The sequence below is a fragment of the Orycteropus afer genome, unplaced genomic scaffold, assembly GCF_000298275.1.
Source record: "Orycteropus afer afer isolate SDZICR_OR568_19922 unplaced genomic scaffold, OryAfe1.0 scaffold00267, whole genome shotgun sequence".
NCBI classification, from domain to species: Eukaryota; Metazoa; Chordata; class Mammalia; order Tubulidentata; family Orycteropodidae; genus Orycteropus; species Orycteropus afer.
Window position 1 is genome coordinate 3,096,208 of NW_006921854.1, and position 20,271 is coordinate 3,116,478.

The following is a 20,271-nucleotide window of genomic DNA, read 5'->3' on the forward strand; positions in this document are numbered from 1 at the left end:
CAGACACACTCAGAGTCCAGAGCTTCAATCAAATGGAATTGGAATAGCAGATGCTCCCTAGAGTCCTGTACATAACCTGCAATACAGGAAGATGAGCTAGAATTAACTGTATTATGATGATCAAGAACAGTGCTTCTGTTCTACCTCCTAGGTCACTGTGCAGTGCCTCGGACCGTAAAAGCTTCCAAGTGGCCATCCAAGGTATAATTGCTCTCTGTTTGACTGGAGCAACAGAAGAAGGGGAGTCAGGAACAGGAAGAAGAAATGGAACCTGTGGTTAATTGCCTCCATGAACAACCACCTCTTTTGATATGAGAGACCAGAAGAATTGGATGGTGCCTTGGATACCATTACTGAATGTTTTGAGAAAAGGGAGAAAATGCAAAAGAGAATTTCAAATTCCCATGGAATCCAAACTTTCTGGAGCTATGAAGGCTGAATGAACCCATGAAATTACTGTTCTGAGATAATCTTTAAACCTTAAGCCAAAAATATTCCCTAAAGTTTTCTTAAAGCTAAACAATAATTTTTAGAAATTTTAGTACCTTGTTAGATATATCATTGCCAAAAATTATTTCCTAAGCAAGCTATACATGCAACGCAATCCTGATCCAGATTCCATCAACATTCTTTAAAGACGTGGAAAAACCAATCACTAATTTTCTATGAAAAGGAAAGAGACCTCGGATAAGCAAAGCACTAGTGAAAAAGAACAACAAAGTAGGAGGTTTCACACTCCCAGATCTCAAAACCACAGCAGTCAAAACAGCCTGGTATTGGTACAACAAAAGACATAGAGACCAGTAAAACAGAACTGAGAACCCAGAAATAGATCCATCTACCTGTGGTCAGCTGATCTTTGACAAAGGGCTGAAATCCATTCAATGGGGAAGAGATAGTCTCTTTAACAAATGATGCTGGCAAAACTGGATATCCATTTACAGAAAAATGAAACAAGATCCAAACCTCACACCATACACAAAAACTAACTCCAGATGGATCAAAGACTTAAATGTGAAACCTAAAACTCTAATATTGATCAAATAAAAAATAGGGGCCAACTTAGGGACCCTAATTTATGGCATAAATAAGACTACCAAGCATAACCCAAATGCACAAACAGCAGAAAATAAATTAGATGATTGGGACCTTCTAAAAATTAAATTATTACGTACATCAAAAGACTTCTCCAAAAGAGTAAAAAGAGAACCTACAGATTGGGAAAAATCATTCAGCAATGACATATTTGGCAAAGGATTTATCTCTAAAATTTATAGAAAACATCAATATCTCAACATTAAAAAGACAAACAAACCAATTAAAAAATGAGCAGACATGAACAGTCACTTCACCAAAAAAGATATTCAGGAAGTCAATAAATCCATGAAAAAATGTTCACTATCATTAGCCATTAGAGAGATGCAAATCAAAACAATGAGATACCATCTCACCCCAGCAATAATAGCAAACTTCAACAAGACAGAAAATAACAAATGCTGGTGAGGATGTGGAGACATTGTGACTCTCACACACTGCTGGTAGGACTGCAAAATGATACAACCACTGTGGAAATTGAATGGTATGGTGATTTCTTCCTTTAAAAGTTGGAAGCAGAAATACCATTTGATCCAGCAATCTCATTACCAGGTATATATTCTAAAGACACGAGCACCAGGACACAAATAGATCGATGCACACCCATGTTCATCACAGCACTATTCACAATAGCAGAGAGATGGAAACAACTGCCCAACAACAGAGGAATGGATAAACAAACAGTGGTACATATACATAATGGAATACTATGCAACACTGAAGAATAATGTAGAATCTGCAAAAGAATTTACAAAGCACCTTAACATGGATGAACCTGATGGACATTATGCTGAGATAAGTAAGTCAGTCACAGAAGGACAGGTATTGCATGAGTCCACTATTGTAAAAAGTCAAGGACAGTTTTACACACGGAAGGAAACTCTCTTTGGTGGGTATCAGGGACAGGAAACAAGGGAGGGAAAACTGCTAGACGGATAAGGGACAAGTACTGATTTGGGTGAAGGGACAGGCAATATACCAAAGCTAGTGATCAGCACAATAACACTGAGGAAAAGGAAAATGCAAAGAGGTGCCCAAGAGGAACAAACAACAAAGGTAAATACTTTTACATACATAATTCTACATTATCAGTCATAACAAACATTAATCCATGGGTGGATAGGTAGACAGGCAAAATGATCAAATGAGTAGGCATCAAAATGCCTATGAATAGGCAAAAGGGGATACTCCCATGACCATATATAAGGTTGGCAGACAGTACTTCTACATACATATCTGTACGTGCTATAAGAATATCCATATATATAATAGAACTAACAGGGGGCAAAATTATGCTAACTTCTTAGCCACAGCCAAACACGTTGAGGGAGTGAGTCACTAGGCCCAAGGGCTTGGGACCATGGTCACAAGAGAAGTAAACTGGCATAACATACTACACAAAAACACTGTTCTATCTCCTACTTTGGTGAGTACCAATTGGGATATTAAAACCTGGAGAACAGTCATCTAAGATCCAACTATGGGTCTCTCTTCGTCCAGAGCAAAGAAGAGTGAAGAGAATCAAAGACTCACAGAAACAATTAATCCAAGGGACTAGTGGACCATGTAAACCTTGGCCTACATGGCCGAGACCAGAAGAACTAGATGGTGCCCAGCGACCACTGCCAACCACTCAAAAAGGGATCAAAATGGAAGATCCTGGATAGAGTGGGAGAAAAATGTGGAAAAAAAACTCAAAATCATAAAAAAAAAAAAAAACAGGATTACTGGTGTGACAGAGACTGGTGAAACCTCCAAGACTATGGCCTCTAGTTATCCTTTGGGCCTGGAATTTGACTCACTCCCATGACTTCCAACCACACAACAGTCCAGCCTACAAGGTGAACAATTACACCAGGTAGGTACACACCTTAGAACAAGCAACCATAGGAGATCAGAAGGGCAGCTTCTGCACAGGCAGACAGCTCAGAGGGCAGGAATGCAGAGAAAAGAAGGACACAGGACAAAGGTAACCACAGGGAGGAAGTGGGAAGAGAGCTGTTACATTGTGGGGACTGTAATCAATGTTGTGAAACAAAATGTGTATGACCTGTTAAGTGGAAAACGGATTTGCTCTGTACACTTTCACCGAAATCACAACAAAAGAGAAAAACTGTTGAACTGGTGTTGTTCTCCTGTGTATATTCTCAACAACAACAAGTAAATAAATTATTTAAAAAGAAAAAAAGAAGACGACTTGGTACAATACGTACCACCCACTGTCATGGATCGGGTCAAAGAAGGCTGCAATAAAGCTTCTTCATCACTGAGTTGTTTTCTGAGGTCTTCTACAGATTCCAGATGGAGCTGGAGAAATTCTGCTGTTGCTGCCGACGCTTCTTCTTTCACTGGGTCTATCATTCTCTTCAGAAGTCCTAGGTCATCCTTGCGGACTTTCAAACAAAGCTTCTCCATTTCTCGGATATTGGAGCGGAGTTGCTATAAAAGGGAAAAAAAAAATCATTATTGCACCATCTATTAGTATAAAACCAAAAAACACCAAACTCACTCCTGTCGAGTCAGATCCGACTCACAGCGACCCCCCTTGGGTTTCTGAGGTAGTATCACTATGGAAGTAGACTGCCCAACCTTCCTTCTGAGGAGCGGCTGGCAGGTTTGAACCTTCAGCCTTCTGGTTAGCAGTCAAGTGCCTTAGGCACTACACCACCAGAGCTCCTTCTTAGTATAAAGTCTCTTTATATTCAGAGGTAATTTGTGATAATGGTTGTGAACAGAAATGCTTACGAGCGTTTGCCACAATAGAAGGCACTATATGTTTCCTATTTTCCTGTTTCTGTCCAAATCAAGATTCTTAAGAACCCACATCCTTATACCTTGAATTTACTTAGCATTTTTCCTTCATTAAATGTGACTGTTATGAAGGTAACAAATACTCTCCATAATAAATCAAGTATTACAGAAAAATATAACAAAATCTTACGATTTCCCCACTTCCCCAATCCCATCTCCTTCTTAGACCAATGGTGTCATGCATTTCTCATTACTCATGCAAAATTTAACACATACAGACTTCCCTTCTGCAAAGAATGGAGTACGCTACTTAAAATAATCTATACTCTGTCACCCTGCATCCCGATTTAATAGTATCAGCACAGGCATCTGGGGTAGTGGGACTGTGTCAACGTGGCCGGGCCACGACTGAACGGTTTAAACAGTTGTGATGTGATTATTCCCATGATGAGGGCAGATGTATACGTTCTGAGCAGCCAATCTACTGAAAAGGAGCTTTCCTCGGGTGTGGCCTGCTTCCACTATATATAAGGAGATCCTGGGAAAAAGACAGACTCTTCTGTGGATCTGGATCCTGTTGTGCCGCCTACAACTGTCCGTGAGTGAACAACCCACCACTCGGCCTGGTGATCTTGGATTTGCCATCCATCGGAGTCAACAGCTGGTATACTGCCTGCCACCCTTGAGCACATCAGCCCCTGCAGCTACGTGAGTCAGGAAAAGCCTCCAACTTGACGTTTGACCCAGGAACTTGGGACTTGCCAGCTTCCATAAGTGTGTGAGGCATTTTCCTAAGATAAATTTCTCTCTCTTTGTATACATAAGCTTTACTGGTCTTGCTTCTCTAGAGAACCCAGCCTAACACAGCATCCCACCAAATCAACAGTTGCATCATATTCCAGTATGGATACAGGATCATTTATTCAGTAATTCCTCCAGTGATCAACATTCATGTTGTTTCCAATTTTAAATTATGACAAATTATGAAATTACTATTTTGTATAGGAATTAATCCCAGGAGTGGGAATGGCTCAAAGACACATGTATTTTTTACTGCAATAGCTATAGTATCAGGGTTTTTTCCCCCAAGAAAGGCTGTAACATTCACACACCCCCAGTGTCTGAAAAGCCACCCCCTCCCCACTGCCAGGCCTACACATTACCTTCCCCTTGCTATCCTCTGCACTTTCCAAGCAGTGAGACTCTTAGCAAATGCCTTTTCTTACTTAAAGAAATACTTATTGGCATAATGTTAATTATTCCTTTCATTTGTTAACATCGTGAATTATGTACAGATTTCATGATATTGAGACACCCTTATATTCCTGGTATAACTCTCACTTATCAATATTATAATATTTTTAAAAACACACTGCTGGATGTGTTTTGCTAGTATCTGATTTACAATATTAGCACGCGTATATGTGTGTGTATCTATACCATCTTTACCAGGTTGTACTGGCTTTATTACATAAACCGGGGAGCTTCTCATCTTTTTCAGTGGTCGATAATTTGAAAAACATCGTAACCAACTATTCTTTGAAGATTAAATAGAACTAATTTGCAAAAGTGATCTGAGCCTGATTTCTCTTTAATTATAGAGCTCTACTTACATAGTATGTTAAATTATTTTCTCCTAAAATGTTCTCAGAGATATCAATGCAAAAACCCAGAGAGGTGAGTTGTAAACTCGGGTCACAGCTGCTTTGGAAGTGTTTGAAAGCATGTGTGTTTGACAGCCTCACAACGCTCAGGGTGGGAAGTGGATGCCAGGGCTAAGCAAGAGGACCATGGTGCTTTGGGCTGGGATCTTAAAGGCCTGCACCCTAGGGAAACAGGTGACCCTGAAATAACCTGTCCTTGCATGAACTGGCTTGGCCTCCAGTCTTTTTGGTAGCTCATAAAAATTTCAAGTCCTAAAACTGTATAAAGACAAATGTGGAAAGCAAGTGTACCCGGGGTTTAAAAAAAGCAAACAAAAATCATCTCTGAAGGAAGATAACATCATTCCTAGCTGCAAATAACTTCTATGAATAATTTTTCAAATGTAATGTCCAGCCCCCATCAAAGAGAATCAAGCACATGAAGAAAGAAACAACATGAAGCAGGAACAGCAAAGGCAGCACACAACAGGACATATGTAAAGGGGCACTTGGTACAGAAGCTGAAAATACAGTCTATAAAACCCCAAGAGAAAGAGAGCACGCCATCTGGACCATAACGGTTACAAAAAGGTAACGGAAATTGTGCCACTTCAGGGAAATGGATTTTAGCAAGTTTAGAGAATAGAGCTGTAGGATGCCATAGCAGAAATCATATCGTGATAGAAAGAACTTCTTAAAAGAGATGTAGTTTCTAAAAAGTGAAATTCTGACAATATAAAAACAAGTTAGTCTGATAAGAAAGAAGAAGGAAGAGGCACCTAAAAAGCCCGCCCCCCACCCCAGTTGTGGAAGGTGTGTGATGCGAAGCGCAGAATGTGAAGAGACTCTTAAAAGAAAAAAAAGATGCAAAGGAAGGCATGTGGCGAGGGATGAACCCTCGATAGTGCTGTGAAACAAGGAGAATCCTGTAAGAAAAGTAAGGATCCAGAATGCGCGGAGGCTGGTGAAAATGTTAACAACAATAAAAAAGATTTTTAAAAAACACATGTGGAGCAAAAAGAACAAGAAAGAAGGTGCAGGCCTCCTGCTTGGGGCAGATGGCATGATGCTAACAGATGGCGCAGAGAACACACAGCGACTTAGCTCCTATTCTGATTCTGTACAAATATTAAGGAGAAATATTAAAAATAGAAAGGGGCATAAGAAACATCCTCAAAGGAGAGCTGAAACATATCTCACTGTAAGGTTCTAGATAGATGCTTCAGGAAGGAGGTGCAATTTGAGCTGTGCCTGAAAGATAAGGGGCAAACGGAGTATCTGAAATAGAATTGCTGTTGTTGTTTTGCGCTGTTGACTCGGATCCGACTCATAGCGACCCCTCCTTGGGATTCCCAGGCAGTATCTCTACAGAAGTGACTGCCCAACCTTCCTTCTGAGGAGTGGCTGATGGGTTTGAACCGCCAGCCTTCTGGTTAGCAGTCAAGTGCCGTAGGCACTATGCTACCTGGGAAAAATCTGAGAGGCAGGGCACAAAGCTTCCAAATACATTTCATCAACTGTAGGACCTGGTATTTTTTCCACATTTTAACATCTCTGAAATTGAGATGCATCTCAAAATAGCTGATAAGAAAACACTGCGTCACAGATAATTGGCCGCAATTTTTCCTTGTTGTTGTTGTTGTTATGTGCCGTGGAGTGGGCTCCGACTCACAGCGACCCCTCCTTGGGTTTCAGAGGCAGTATCACTACGGAAGTAGATTGCCCAACCTTCCTTCCGAGAGTGGCTAGTGGGTTTGAACGCCAGCCTTCTGGTTAGCAGTCAAGTGCCTTAGGCACTACGCTTTGTAGGGGAACACAAAATAATGGCATGGGTTACAACTGATGGGCTTGGACTCAATCGTGTAGGTCTGAGTCTTCAATTGTACTGAGGCTCTACGGTACCTACGCAGCTCAGAGCTGAGGTTCAGGTTCCTAAATCGTGATTCGTCAGCTCACGAGTATTTCACTGCCAACATGCAAGAAGGAAGTTCCTGCATCGCTCCTATAACAGAAGACTGTTTGCCCTCTAACGGTACCTACTGTGGAATCTCTCCTCCCTCTGCACGCAGGCTTTCTGAATGAGGTCCGAAATCTACTGAATCAATATTTCTAAAGTAAGACTCCGAAATCTGTTCACAACAACCCCCACATGCTGGAGAAGAGGCTAGGCAAATCAGGTTCCTGAAAGCCAAGGTAATACCCTTAAATGGGCTATTACAGTAGTAACAATTCCTAACTCCTTCACTTAATTTCAACATTGAATCACAAACTTTTTAATGCTAATGTTTTCTTATCCCAAAGAATAAAGTTGTTAAGTCTATTCTACTGCAGTTTTGAAACACAGTAATAACCAATGTCACCGAACAATGTGAACAGAAATTGAATGGGAATTTAGTCTGCTGTGTAAACTTTCACTGGAAACAGTATTTTTAAAACTGAAAAAGAGAACCACAGTAATAGATGGACTTCTGCTTCTGTTCAAGGCAAGGAGAGTTTGCAGAAAAGAGTACTGAAGAACCAGAGAAAACTGTGAAGGCAGCAGAGGGGTCACCCTCCGGCATTTAGCAGAGGACTCTCAGAGCACGTGTTCCAGGAAATTATCCAAGCCTGGAGGAAGAACACTGAAAAGATCAGAGGAATGCTGTCAGCACTCACTCAGAGCTTAGAGCAGTACCTGCTCCCACAAGGTAAACTGCAAAAGTTTTACTTCATGGAGCAATGGGCAAAGTACTCAAATATTTTGCCTCCATAGTGGGGAATAATTAGATCCAGACGGAGCACTGTTCCGCATGAGGCTAATAAACCATAAAAGTAAGAACTCAAAGTACGGAACCATTTCCAAGTACTTTAACTACATTCCAGACAAATCTCAAGCATATTATAGGAACATAAAAATATCCAGCACCCAACAAGGTAAAGATCACCCAATCAAAGATCACTAGGCATACAAAGAAACAAGAAAACACGATGAGTTTAATAAGGAGAATAATCAATCAATCAAAACTGAACCAGAATTAATATAGAATTAGCAGAGAAGAATGTTAAAAGTTATTGTAATTATATCCCATATGCTCAAAAAGTTAAGTAGAGACACAAAAGATATAAAAAGATACAAAAATGAAATACTGGAGATGAAAACTACAATAAAATATGTGAGATGAAAAACACAACAGGTTAAAAGTAGATTAAACATTGTTGATAAAAAGATCTATGAAGATAAAGCCATGTCAACAAAAACTATCCAAAAATGAAAAACATAGAAAAAAGAATCCAAATATTTTAAAAGGGCACCAGTGAGCTATGAGATAACTTCAAACAGCCTAACACGCATAGAGTTAGAGTCCTTGAAGGATACATTAGAAGGGAGAATGCTTGAAAAAATAATGATAAAGAAATTTCCATACTGGTGCAAACTATAAACTCAGAGATCTAAGAAGATCAACAAACCTCAAGAAACATGAAACATGAAAACAAAAACCCCACTAAGGCACATAATCATCAAAGTACTAAAAAAACAACCCATTACACACAGAGAAACAAAGATGAGAATGAAGTAGATTTCGCATCAGAAACAACGCAAGCGAGATGACAGTGGAACGACACCCTGAAATGACATCCTGAAAGGAAAAGAAGTCGGTGGAGAATTGTATACCCAGCAAAAATTTCCTTTAAAATAAGAAACAAAACAAACCTATTTTCAGAGACGCAAAAGCTGAAAGAATTCATCAGCAGCAGCACATCCTAAGAAATGTTAAAGGAAGTCATGAAAGCGAAAGGGAAATGACACCAGACGGAGACACCGATCTACACCAAGTAGTGAAAATCATCGGAGATGGAAGTGACCCCAGCAGCACGTAAGACTTTCTTCCTTAATATTTAATTGCTTTTGACTGTTTAAACATTTGGCTTTAACTATAATTCACCACAATCTGCCAGGCCTTCTGTGATTTGACCTACCTGATTTCTGATCTCATCTCCTAACAATCTCCTGGTTCACACCAGCCACAATGACTTCCTGATATTCCTTGATTAAGCTGGGCATCCTCCTGCCTCAGAGTCTTTGCATTTGATTTCCCCTCTGCTAAGAAAACTCTATTCCCCGTGATTGGTGCTCTTACTTCCTTCAGGTCCCTGCTCAGATGTCATCTTATCAGCTCCTCCACAACCATCCTACAGAAAAGAACACTCATCGTATTCTGTGACTCTGTTCTCCTTAATCTTCTTTTCTTCACTGCACTTGCAACCATCTAACATATTACATATTTCTTTACATAAAAACAAATCATCTCTTCTCTCTCCATTTACCACTCCCAGAATATAACTTCTATGAGTACTAAGATTTCCTTCTGTTTTGTTCACAGCTATGTCCCCCGTGTCTAACCAAAACTAAACCCACTGCCATCAAGTTGATTCTAACTCAAAGGACCCTACAGAGCAGAGCAGAACTGACTCATGGGGTTTCCAAGGCTGTATATCTTTACAGAAGTAGGCTGTCGCATCTTTCTCTTGCAGAGCAGATAGTGGTTTCGAACTGCTAACCTATTTGGTTAGTAACTGAATGCTTAAACGACTACACCACCAGATCTCCTAAGAATATAGTAAATGTTCAAATGTTTCCATTCTTCTAATAATCAGGTCAGGAAGGCAGACATTATGCCAGATGCTGCACATTTTCAGAAATGTCCACAAGTTAGATTGTTGTTGTTATGTGCCGTCAAGTCGGCCCCGACTCATAGCAACCACTCCTTGGGTTTCCGAAGCAGTATCACTACGGAAGTAGGATTGCCCAACCTTCCTTCCGAGGAGTGGCTAGTGGGTTTGAACCACCAGCCTTCTGGTTAGCAGTCAAGTGCTTTTAGCCGCTATGCTACCAGAGTCAGTGAAGTAAGTTTAAAAAAGAAAGGATATCAGATTTTTTTTTAAACAAAAACTCGCTCACTCTCTCTTTCCATAATAAAATTTAATAATTAGTTATGACTTTTTTCTTTCTCTCAGAACTGTCCCTACATTTCTGTCAAAAGAATAAAAGATATATTCAAATATATACTTATCTATACTGATAATAACTGTGAAAAGTAATTATTCTGAGTTAATTGAAATTTCTGAAAACATGGCTAATTATGTATTTAATGATTAAAAGAAGAGTGGCTATGCATATATTTGCCTTTGTTCAATATTGATTTAAGGATTCCTAATGTGTTTTTACAACATGTAATTTTGAGAGCAAATTGTGTACAGCAGAAAACACTTGGTATCATAATAATTAATTTGATTTCTTTACAAACATAGACCATAAGTCCACTGGTAAACATTTAAACAGCTTACAGTACACACATTTCAGACATCATATAATTTATTATTAAGGGCTCCAGAGCCATAACTATTTAATTAAAACCAATATGGACTATTTTTGTACTACCTAAGTCTAGCACTAAGGTATTGATGGCAGTGTAATGACTTCACACTTATTTCTCCAACATAAAAGCTACCAAAAGTGGTATATATAGCTTAAGCAATACTAACTGGACCACCAAGAGAAGCACAAGTCAGAGAATAACAATGAGCACCTACTATACAGGTAAGAAGTGCAGTCTTCACTCTCTGCCCACCCGAGTTCATAGCAATATTTCCCAACTGAAAAAAGAGCCAGAAAGGCTGTGGGGTGCGTACTCATTAAGGCTTCTCATTAAGGCCAAAATGAATAAGCTACAGCTACAAGCAGCATGAGTGCGTCTTAGAGACAATGTAAAGTGAAAAAAAGTGAGTCCTACCAGACGTCACAGATAATAATGGCATTGTTATGAAGCTCAAATCAAATAAAATGAAACAATATATTGTTAAAGGACACATATGTTGTTGTTGTTATGTGCCATCGAGTTGGACCCGACTCATAGAGACCCCTCCTTGGGTTTCCGAGGCAGTATCACTACAGAAGTAGATTGCCTCATCTTCCTTCCGAGAAAGGACACATATACGTTAGATAAAACTATTCTTTTAAAACGGAAAGAGAATGATAGTCCAAAAATCAAAGTAGTGGTTACCTCTAAAGGTTGCAAAGGGATGGTATGAAGAGGAGCACAAAAGTAGATAATAAAAAAAAAAATCCACTGCCATCAAGTTGAATCCACTCATAGTGACCTCCATTGGGTTTTCAAGGTGGTAAATCTTTACAGAAGTAGAGTGCCCCATCTTCCTTCCACAGAGTGGCTGGTGGGTTTGAACTGCCAAGCTCTGGTTAGCAGTGAAATGCCTTAGGCACTGTACCACCAGAATTCCTTAGATAATATAAAGTACTGGTAATGTTCTAGTTTTGATCTCTGTGGTAGGTTCACTGGTAGTAATTATATTATTCTATTTTATAATTTACACTTTATAACCAAAACCAAACCAAACCCACTGCCATTGAGTCAGTTCTGACTCACAGCAACTCTATAGGACAGACTAGAACTGCCCCATTGGGCTTCCAAGGCTGTAAGTCTTTATGGAAGCCTCATCTTCTCCCACAGAGCGGCTGGCAGGTTGGAACTGCCGACCTCCTGGTTAGTAGCCAAATACATTAACCACGATGCAACCAGAGCTCCTTTATACTTTATAGCTACTTACATAGCTTACTTATATATTAATGTATTCTTTTGTATCTATCAGATGCCATATTTAAAAAGATAAAAGGAAAAAAGCAATTCACAAAAACAAAGACATGGAAGAGCTTAAAGACAAAATTACAAAATCAGGTAACAGCTCTCACTACATAAATCTAGTAAAAAGACCAACATCGAAAATCTGTAGTTGCTTAAGAAATTGTACAAAAATAAGTCTTTCCCAAAGTAGCAAACCAAAAAACTCACTATTGTTATCAAGTCCATTCCAGTGAGCAAGAACCAGCCCATTCACAAAATTCAGAGCAGACATATATACATACCATCATCTAACCACAGTTTAACCTCACTATTGTAATGGCTCACCTAGACCTTTTGCACCAGATGGAGGCCAACAATTTAAACATATATATTTTTAAAAATCAGTAAACAAACACTTTGATCATAATCATTGTCTGGAGAAAATCATAAGTGATTTTTAATGATATATTAAGCAGTGAACATGGTAAGAAATACAGTTCATAATAATCTCGTTGACATTAACATGGTCAGTATAATTTAATAAATACTGAAGCCTAGTGTGCAATGTACAAATAGCAGAGACATGGTCCCTAGTGTTTAGCCCTATAATCGAATTAGCAAGCAGTAAATACATTTATAGGGAGATAACACAAATTGCCACGTAATCTCAAATCAATTTGTCTCCATCTCTACTACCTCTGAACTACTAACATCTATTGCCTGGACCTCTGTAACAATGATGCCGTCGAGTAGATTCCGACTCATATCTACCCTACAGGACAGAGTACAAAACTGCCCCACAAGGTTTCCTACCTGTAATCTTTATGCAAGCAGACTGCCACATCTTTCTCCCACAGAGCAGCTGGTGGATTCGAACCCCTGACCTTTCAGTTAGCAGCTGAGGCTTTCATACGCTACGCTCCCAGGGCTACTTTGGCCCTCTCCAAAAAAAAAAAAAACAACCCTCTAACCCCTTGTAAATGATCTCTTGCCTTCATCTCATTTGATCCCAATGCACTCACAGTACAGCAGAAGACCTGAGATGCATCTTTGCAGAAACAGGCTCCAGATTCTAAAACACCAGGCATAGGGCTAAAAATAGGGATTTATGGGAAGTCTGGACAGAAAACGGAAGCCCAGCAGACCTTCACCTATCCTGCTTCTATAACTCTGGAAGAGATGCATCTACCTGCCCTCGGAGAGGAATGCAAGTTCTTCTTTTGAAAACTAAACTAAACCACCTCCAGATACTGTTATTTGAAGGTTCCCCCAAGGAAAACTGCAGCTTTCCAAAGCACCTTCAAGTGAAACCAGCAGGAGACAAGCAATAAACTTATCAGTGCTTCAGGGAGAGAAGATGAGCTTCAATCCACAGAGAAACTGCTATGAAAAAAGGAAAACAGCAAGAAAATGTTGTTGAAAATTAAATAATACAAGAGCAGAAATAAAGAATTCAATTAAAAAAATTTGAAAATAAAGCCGGGGAAGACTTCCAGAAAAAAAAGAAGAGGAAATTAGATAATCAAGGAATTCCAATATCCCCTAGAACAGGAATTGGCAAACTTCTTTTTTTGTAAAGGGCTAGACAGTAAATAGTTTAGGCTTTGCAGGCCATATGGTGTCTGTCACAACCACTCAAGTTTGCCATTGTAGTGTGAAAGTAGTCAAAGACAACATTGAAATAAATGGGGCAGATTTAGCCTATAAGCCATAGTTTGTTTATCCTCACAATTAAAAAAAAAAAAAAAATCAATTAAAAAAAGAAAAAGCAAAGAGAAAACACAAAGAAATAAACTACAAAATAGATAATTTAAGAATATTTCCCAGAACAAAGAATATGTATTGTTATGTTTAAAAGGGTCCAACACAATGCACACCATCATCAAATTTCAGAACATCAGGGATAAACAAAGGATTACAAAAGCTCCCAAAGAACAAAAACACAGTCCTACACAAATATCAAAGACCACAGCCTTTAAGTATGAATTATACCTCAGCATAAAGGAAACAAAAATCTTCACAACTTGACCAATAAGCAAAACCATGACAAATGGAGAAAGGAGTGAGGTTGTCAAGGATTTTATTTTCCTTGGATCCACAATCAAAAACCATGGACGCAGCGGTCAAGAAATCAATGACATTTTACACTGGGCAAATCAGCTGCAAAAGACCTCTTTAAAGGGCAAAGATGTCACTTTGAAGACTAAAGTATGCCTGACCCAAGCCGTGGTACTTTCAATAGCCTCCCATGCGTGTGAGAGCTGGACAGCGAATAAGACCGAAGAAGAATTGATGGATTTGAACTGTGGTATTGGTGAAGAATGCTGAATATACCATGGACTGCTAGAAGAATGAAGAAACCTGTCTTGGAGAAGTGTAGCTGCAATGCTCCTTAGAAGCAAGTGACCACACTTTGTCTCTCATACTTTGGTCGTGTTGTCAGAAGGGACCAGTCTGTGGAAAAGGATATCACGCCAGCTAAAGTGGAGGGTCAGTGAAAAAGGAGCAGACCCTCATGAAACGGACTGACACAGTGGCTGCAATGACGGACTCAAGCATAGTGATTCTGAGGACGGTGCAGGACCAGGCAGAGTTTCCTTCTGTTGTGCACTGGGCTGCTGTGAGTCAGAACCAACTCGATGGCACCGAACAACAACATACAAGGGCTGGGAAATCAGATGACACTAGCTTTTCTAAGAGCACCCCTAAGGAAACCAGAAAACCTTCAAATGGAAAGAGAATTCCAACTAGAATTCCATACCTACTGCAACTAGCAATCACATATGAGGGGAGAAGAGAGGTATTTTTCAGACGTACAATGACTTAAAACTTTACCTGCAAAGTGCCAGTGCTAAGAGATGCACTCCAACAAAACACTGGAGGAAAGCAAGAATGAGGAGGACATGGAGTGCATGAGAAAGTGGATCCAGAGCAGCTAAGGGAAATCCCCCATCAGCATCTGTGAAGGAGACTGGGAGCAAGTCCACACACCGGAACTGGAGGAAGAAGGGCTTCAGGATCAAGAATAAAATCAATTTATTTGAACACATAAATATGAAAAAGATTATTGATCCATGTGCCAGAGATGTAGAGTATTAAAAAAAAAATTAACAAATACACAGAAAGCCAGGCAATAAAAAAAAGAGGTAATTATTAACCTTAGAAGAAACAAAGAGCTATACTATATTTCACTATTTGGCTTAGCAGGAAGCAGTATCTTTATGATCAAAATAATGAGACGGTGATTGCTAATTTAAGCAAACCCTGGAATTAGCTATGTCATTATATAGGGAAAGGGAGGCAGGAGAGCACTGTGGGAAGCTCAGTGTCTACTTCTCAGAGCAAGAAGCAAAGAGAACATCCACATTCAACGAAACAAAAAACGCCAGTCAACATGCGGTCCCTGGGAATGAGGAGGTGATTACTGGGGAAAGTGGCCAAAAGGATTCACAAGAGTTTCTTCTAATTAGGACTTGGACGTAGAGAAGAGGAGGGCACAATCAGCCTTCTATTGTACTTGGGTTTAAAGCTATTTATTTTTAAATTAATAAAAAATAATCAACTGACAAAGAATATTTATAACACGTTATAGATAAGGATCAATATTTTCAAATAGAAGCTCTTACAAAATACTCAGCCTAATACAATATATGCGAGGGACAAGGACACACAATTCACAAAAGAAATATTACTATCCAATGTGCACATGGAAAAAAACCTTTCACCATTCAAAGCAATGACAACAACAAAAAATCCAGATTAAAACAACACAATAGCATTATTTTAACCTACCAATTAGCAAAACTTTGAAAAGTGAGTAATACTAGTATTGTCAGTAAGGTTTTTAGGAAATGCATTCATTGTGAAGTATAAGTTGATATATCATTCCTGGTGGAAAATTTGAAAATATGAATCATTACCTTAAAAATACATGCTAGAAATGCAACCTTAAGAAAATAGTTATAAATATATATGAAAGGGTTCAGCTACACTTTTATTTCAGCAAACCTTTCTGAAGGCTGTGTTTTTCATAGTGATTAGCCCGAAACAACATCATAGCCTTACCTGAACCGTTCGTCCTGCATTGATGTGTTCATCATGCAACTTGTCCCAGATTCTGCACCTCTGATACTACGCAAAAGAAAAAATATTGAATGCTTCATCACTAAAGTGATTACTTCCATTTACCACAAAATTCCCACTCACCTACCAAACCAAAACATAGCAGCTAAAGAAGAAAGGGACTTAGGAGTGGTAGCTAAAACCTAACCAAACCAAACTCATTGCTGTCAAGTTGGTTCCAACTCATAGCAACCCCTCTGTGGGTTTCCCAGGTGACATCTCTATGGAAGTAGATTGCTCAGTCTTCTTTCGAGGAGTGACTGGTGGGCTTGACCTGCCAGGCTTCTGGTTAGCAGTCAGATGCCTTAGGCACTGCACCACCAGAGCTCCTAGTGGTAGCTAACTTGGAGAATAATAAGATAAGATTTCAAGATGCACCTAGAGACTAGATATTTGGTCTTTCTTTTAGGTCATATTAAGACTCATACATCTAGTCTACCATATTTAATTGGAAATATACAAAAGTAAATCAAATCCAGAGAATACTCAACTAGAACTGAACCAAGCAATTATATATAATTGTATATTCATGTAACTATTTCACATCTCCCTTCACTAAAATCTGAACGTTAAGAAGGTAGGGACTATGTTTATTTCACTGACCACTGCATTTCTAATACCTATCAGTACAAAACTAAAAAACCAAACCTACTACCACTGAGTCGATTTTGACTCATAGTGACCCACATAGGGTTTCCAAGGCTGCAAATCTTCATGGAAGCTAACTGCCTTCCTTGTCTTTCTCCCACAGAGCAGCTGGTGGGTTCGAACCACTGCCCTTTTGTTTAGCAGCCCAGTGACTTAACCACAGTGCCACCAGAACTCCTTACCCATCAGTATAGGGAGACAATAAGAAACTTTGTCGTGGTCCAGGTTCTTGGTCAAATTAAATAAATTTTCTCCTGAGAATTCTTAACACTATATCTATCTTACCTGTGTTTAGGGTTTAATTTTACATGCCCAAGGAGCTCTGGTAGCATAGTGTCTAAGGCACTTGACTGCTAACCAGAAGGTTGTCCGTTCAAATCCACCAGCCACTCCTCGGAAGGAAGGTTGGGCAATCTACTTCCATCGAGATGTTGCCTCGGAAACCCAAGGAGGGGTCGCTATGAGTCGGGGCCCGACTCGATGGCACATAACAACAACAACAACATTTGTAAGATCCAGGAACCCCTAAACTAAAATGTTATTTTGAAAAGTTATGCCTAGATTAGTCCTGGGGAACACAGCAGAAACAAATCCAAATCCCATCCAAAATTGGAACATACCCTTAACTTAACCCTTTTAACCACCAACCTGTCAATTAGTCAAGCACAAACCATTTGCTCCACCCAGGACCTCTTACCCACAACACATAGTTCCCACAAATATAGCCCCACTAAATATGAGCTTACAATCCAAAATTATAAAACACAGAAGAAACAATCTATGAATAAGAAATAAGAATTCCCAGCAACTAAACTGAACTTGAGATTACAGTATTGGTAAAGGATTAAAATATATGCATATTTAAAATAACTGAAGACATAAATGAAGCATTTGAAGGTGTGATTAAAGAACAAGAAACCATCAGAAAAAGACAGCTAGCAACCATTTAAACACTACTACTGGTAGCATAGTGCCTAAGCACTTGACTGCTAACCAGAAGGCCGGCGGTTCAAACCCACCAGCCACTCCTCGGAAGGAAGGTTGGGCAATCCTACTTCTGTAGTGATACTGCCTCGGAAACCCAAGGAGGGGTCGCTATGAGTCGGAGCCGACTCGACGGCAAATAACAACAACAACTAACGTGCATTTGTTGCATTAATAAGCAGATGTCAAAAAGTTCTTCCTTGTTCTAGGTCAAATTCATCTTCCTATAACTTCTGACCATTGGTCCCACTTCTGCCCTTGGAGAGATGTCTGATCTTTTTCCTAATGAACCCACCAAGAGACAAGCAAGAGGCAGCCTTCAAACAGAACATGAGGATACTATGTTCCAAATCAGGAAAGGTGTACATTAGGGTTGTATCTTCTACCATACTTATTCAATCTATAAACTAAGCAAATAATCCAAGAAACTGAACTATACAAAGAACGTGGCTTCAGGGCTGGAGGAAAACTCATTAACAACCTGTGATGTGCAGATGACACACCTTGCTTACTGAAAGTAAAAGGCCTTGAAGCACTTATTGATGAAGATCAAAGACTACAGTCTTCAGTATGGAGTACACCTCAACATAAAGAAAACCAAAATCTGCACAACTGGCTCAGCAAATCTGCTGACCTCTTTAAAGTGTTAAAAAAAAAAAAAAGATGTCACTTTGAGGACTAAAGTGTGCCTGACCCATTACCATGGTATCTTTAATCATCTCATATGCATGTGAAAGCTGGACAATAAATAAGGAAGACAGAAAAAGAGTTGATGCATTTGAATTATGATGTTGGCAAAGAATAATGAATATACCATGGACTGCCAAAGAACGAACCCATTTGTTTTGAAAGAAGTGCAGCCAGAATGCTCCTTACAACTGAGCATACGGGACTTTGCCTCACATAATTTGGACATGTTATCAGGAGGGACCAGTCCCTGGAGAAAAATATCATGCTTGGTAAAGTAGAGAGTCAGCAAAAAAAAAAAGGGAAGACCATCAACAAGATGGATTCACACAGTGGCTGCAACAATGGGCTCAAACACAGCAACGATTTTGAGGATGGTGCAATACGGGCAGTGTTTCATTCTGTTGTACAGAGGGCTGCCGTGAGTGAGAACCAATTCAATGGTCCCTAACAACAACAACAACAATCCTCTTCTTCCACATGACAGCCCTTCTGAAATTTTTAGACTGGTAACAGAACGAGCCTTCTCTTTAGACTACTAGAATCTAGGCCCTTCAGCCTCCATCCGTCATCTGCTATGGTTACCAAAACGACCAGGACACTTAGCCTCTGTAAACTTTTCACTAATTTCTCTTAGTACTGGTGCTCTGGGCTAAATGCAATGTGCCATATTGTACTTCATACCGATTCCTGTTTACTTACTAGAACAGCATTACCAATTTAAATCTACAAACACCTTCATTATGCTTCAGATCACTATTATTAAATAAATATTTAAACTAATAGTTTTGGGTTTTTTAACCAATAATCACTTTCATTTACCAATAATAACCCATAAAACAAGTATTAGAGACATTTAAATTAGAGAGCACTAATGATTCACTAGTTATATTACAGCAATTGTTTATTGTTGTTACGAAAATTGTATCACTATAAATACTACCTGCCACTAAAATTTAACAGCTCACTTACTTCAGCAATCCATTGTCTCGCATGCAAGACTTTTTTTATGTAATGTCAAGCCGCACAATAACCCTACAAAGAAAATTGCCATTTGACTATTAGAATTCTCTAAAGATGACAGGCATTTACAGCTGTCCCGTCAATGATTAAAATGGTGAATACAGAGTCTGTGAACCTTCAGATCTACTGCACAGAGCTGTATGAAGGTGGTGTGTTTATTTCTGACTGGGAATGAAATCAATCAGGGCATGTTCCACAGGGAGGCAGAGAGCGGGGATCTGAACAATACACAAGGTTTGAAAGGTGACGGATGGTGGGGTAGATGCTGTTAATTGATCCAGGAGAGAAAGAGAAGTATTCAACCCCGTATTTTTTCCATCTACATCATTATTGAGAAAAATGATCTTCCAAATAGAAAAGTCTACGATAAAAATGATTAAGAAGAAAATGAAAACCAAAAAAGAGTAAGAACAAGCCTAAAACTTCCTATGAGCTCAAGTCAACTGGCCCAGCGGAATCACATTTGGGTGAACGGGAAGCACTTGGAACTGTGACCACAGAACACGCTGCTTATCTCTGAGGAGGTGTGGAGAACTGAAAAGGCTCCCAGAGACCAGCAAATACTGACCCAATTTCCACAAAAGAAAGCATATTTAAAACACTGCAGGCTACGCTAAAGAATAATGTAGAATCTGCAAAACACCGCATAACGTGGATGAACTTGGAGGACATTATGCTGAGCGAAATAAGTCAGTCACAAA

General features: G+C 39.4%; 1 protein-coding gene across 1 annotated transcript in view; it reads right to left on the minus strand.

Annotated features, from left to right (window-relative positions):
- Nucleotides 1-20,271, minus strand: part of STX17 (syntaxin 17) — a 60,909-nt gene that overhangs the window by 21,525 nt on the left and 19,113 nt on the right. The window contains exons 2-3 of the mRNA XM_007950323.2: nucleotides 16,172-16,237; nucleotides 3,309-3,534 (exon numbers count right to left, since the gene is read on the minus strand). Coding sequence (XP_007948514.1) covers nucleotides 3,309-3,534; nucleotides 16,172-16,237 — 292 coding nt within the window. The remainder of the gene's footprint in view (nucleotides 1-3,308; nucleotides 3,535-16,171; nucleotides 16,238-20,271) is intronic.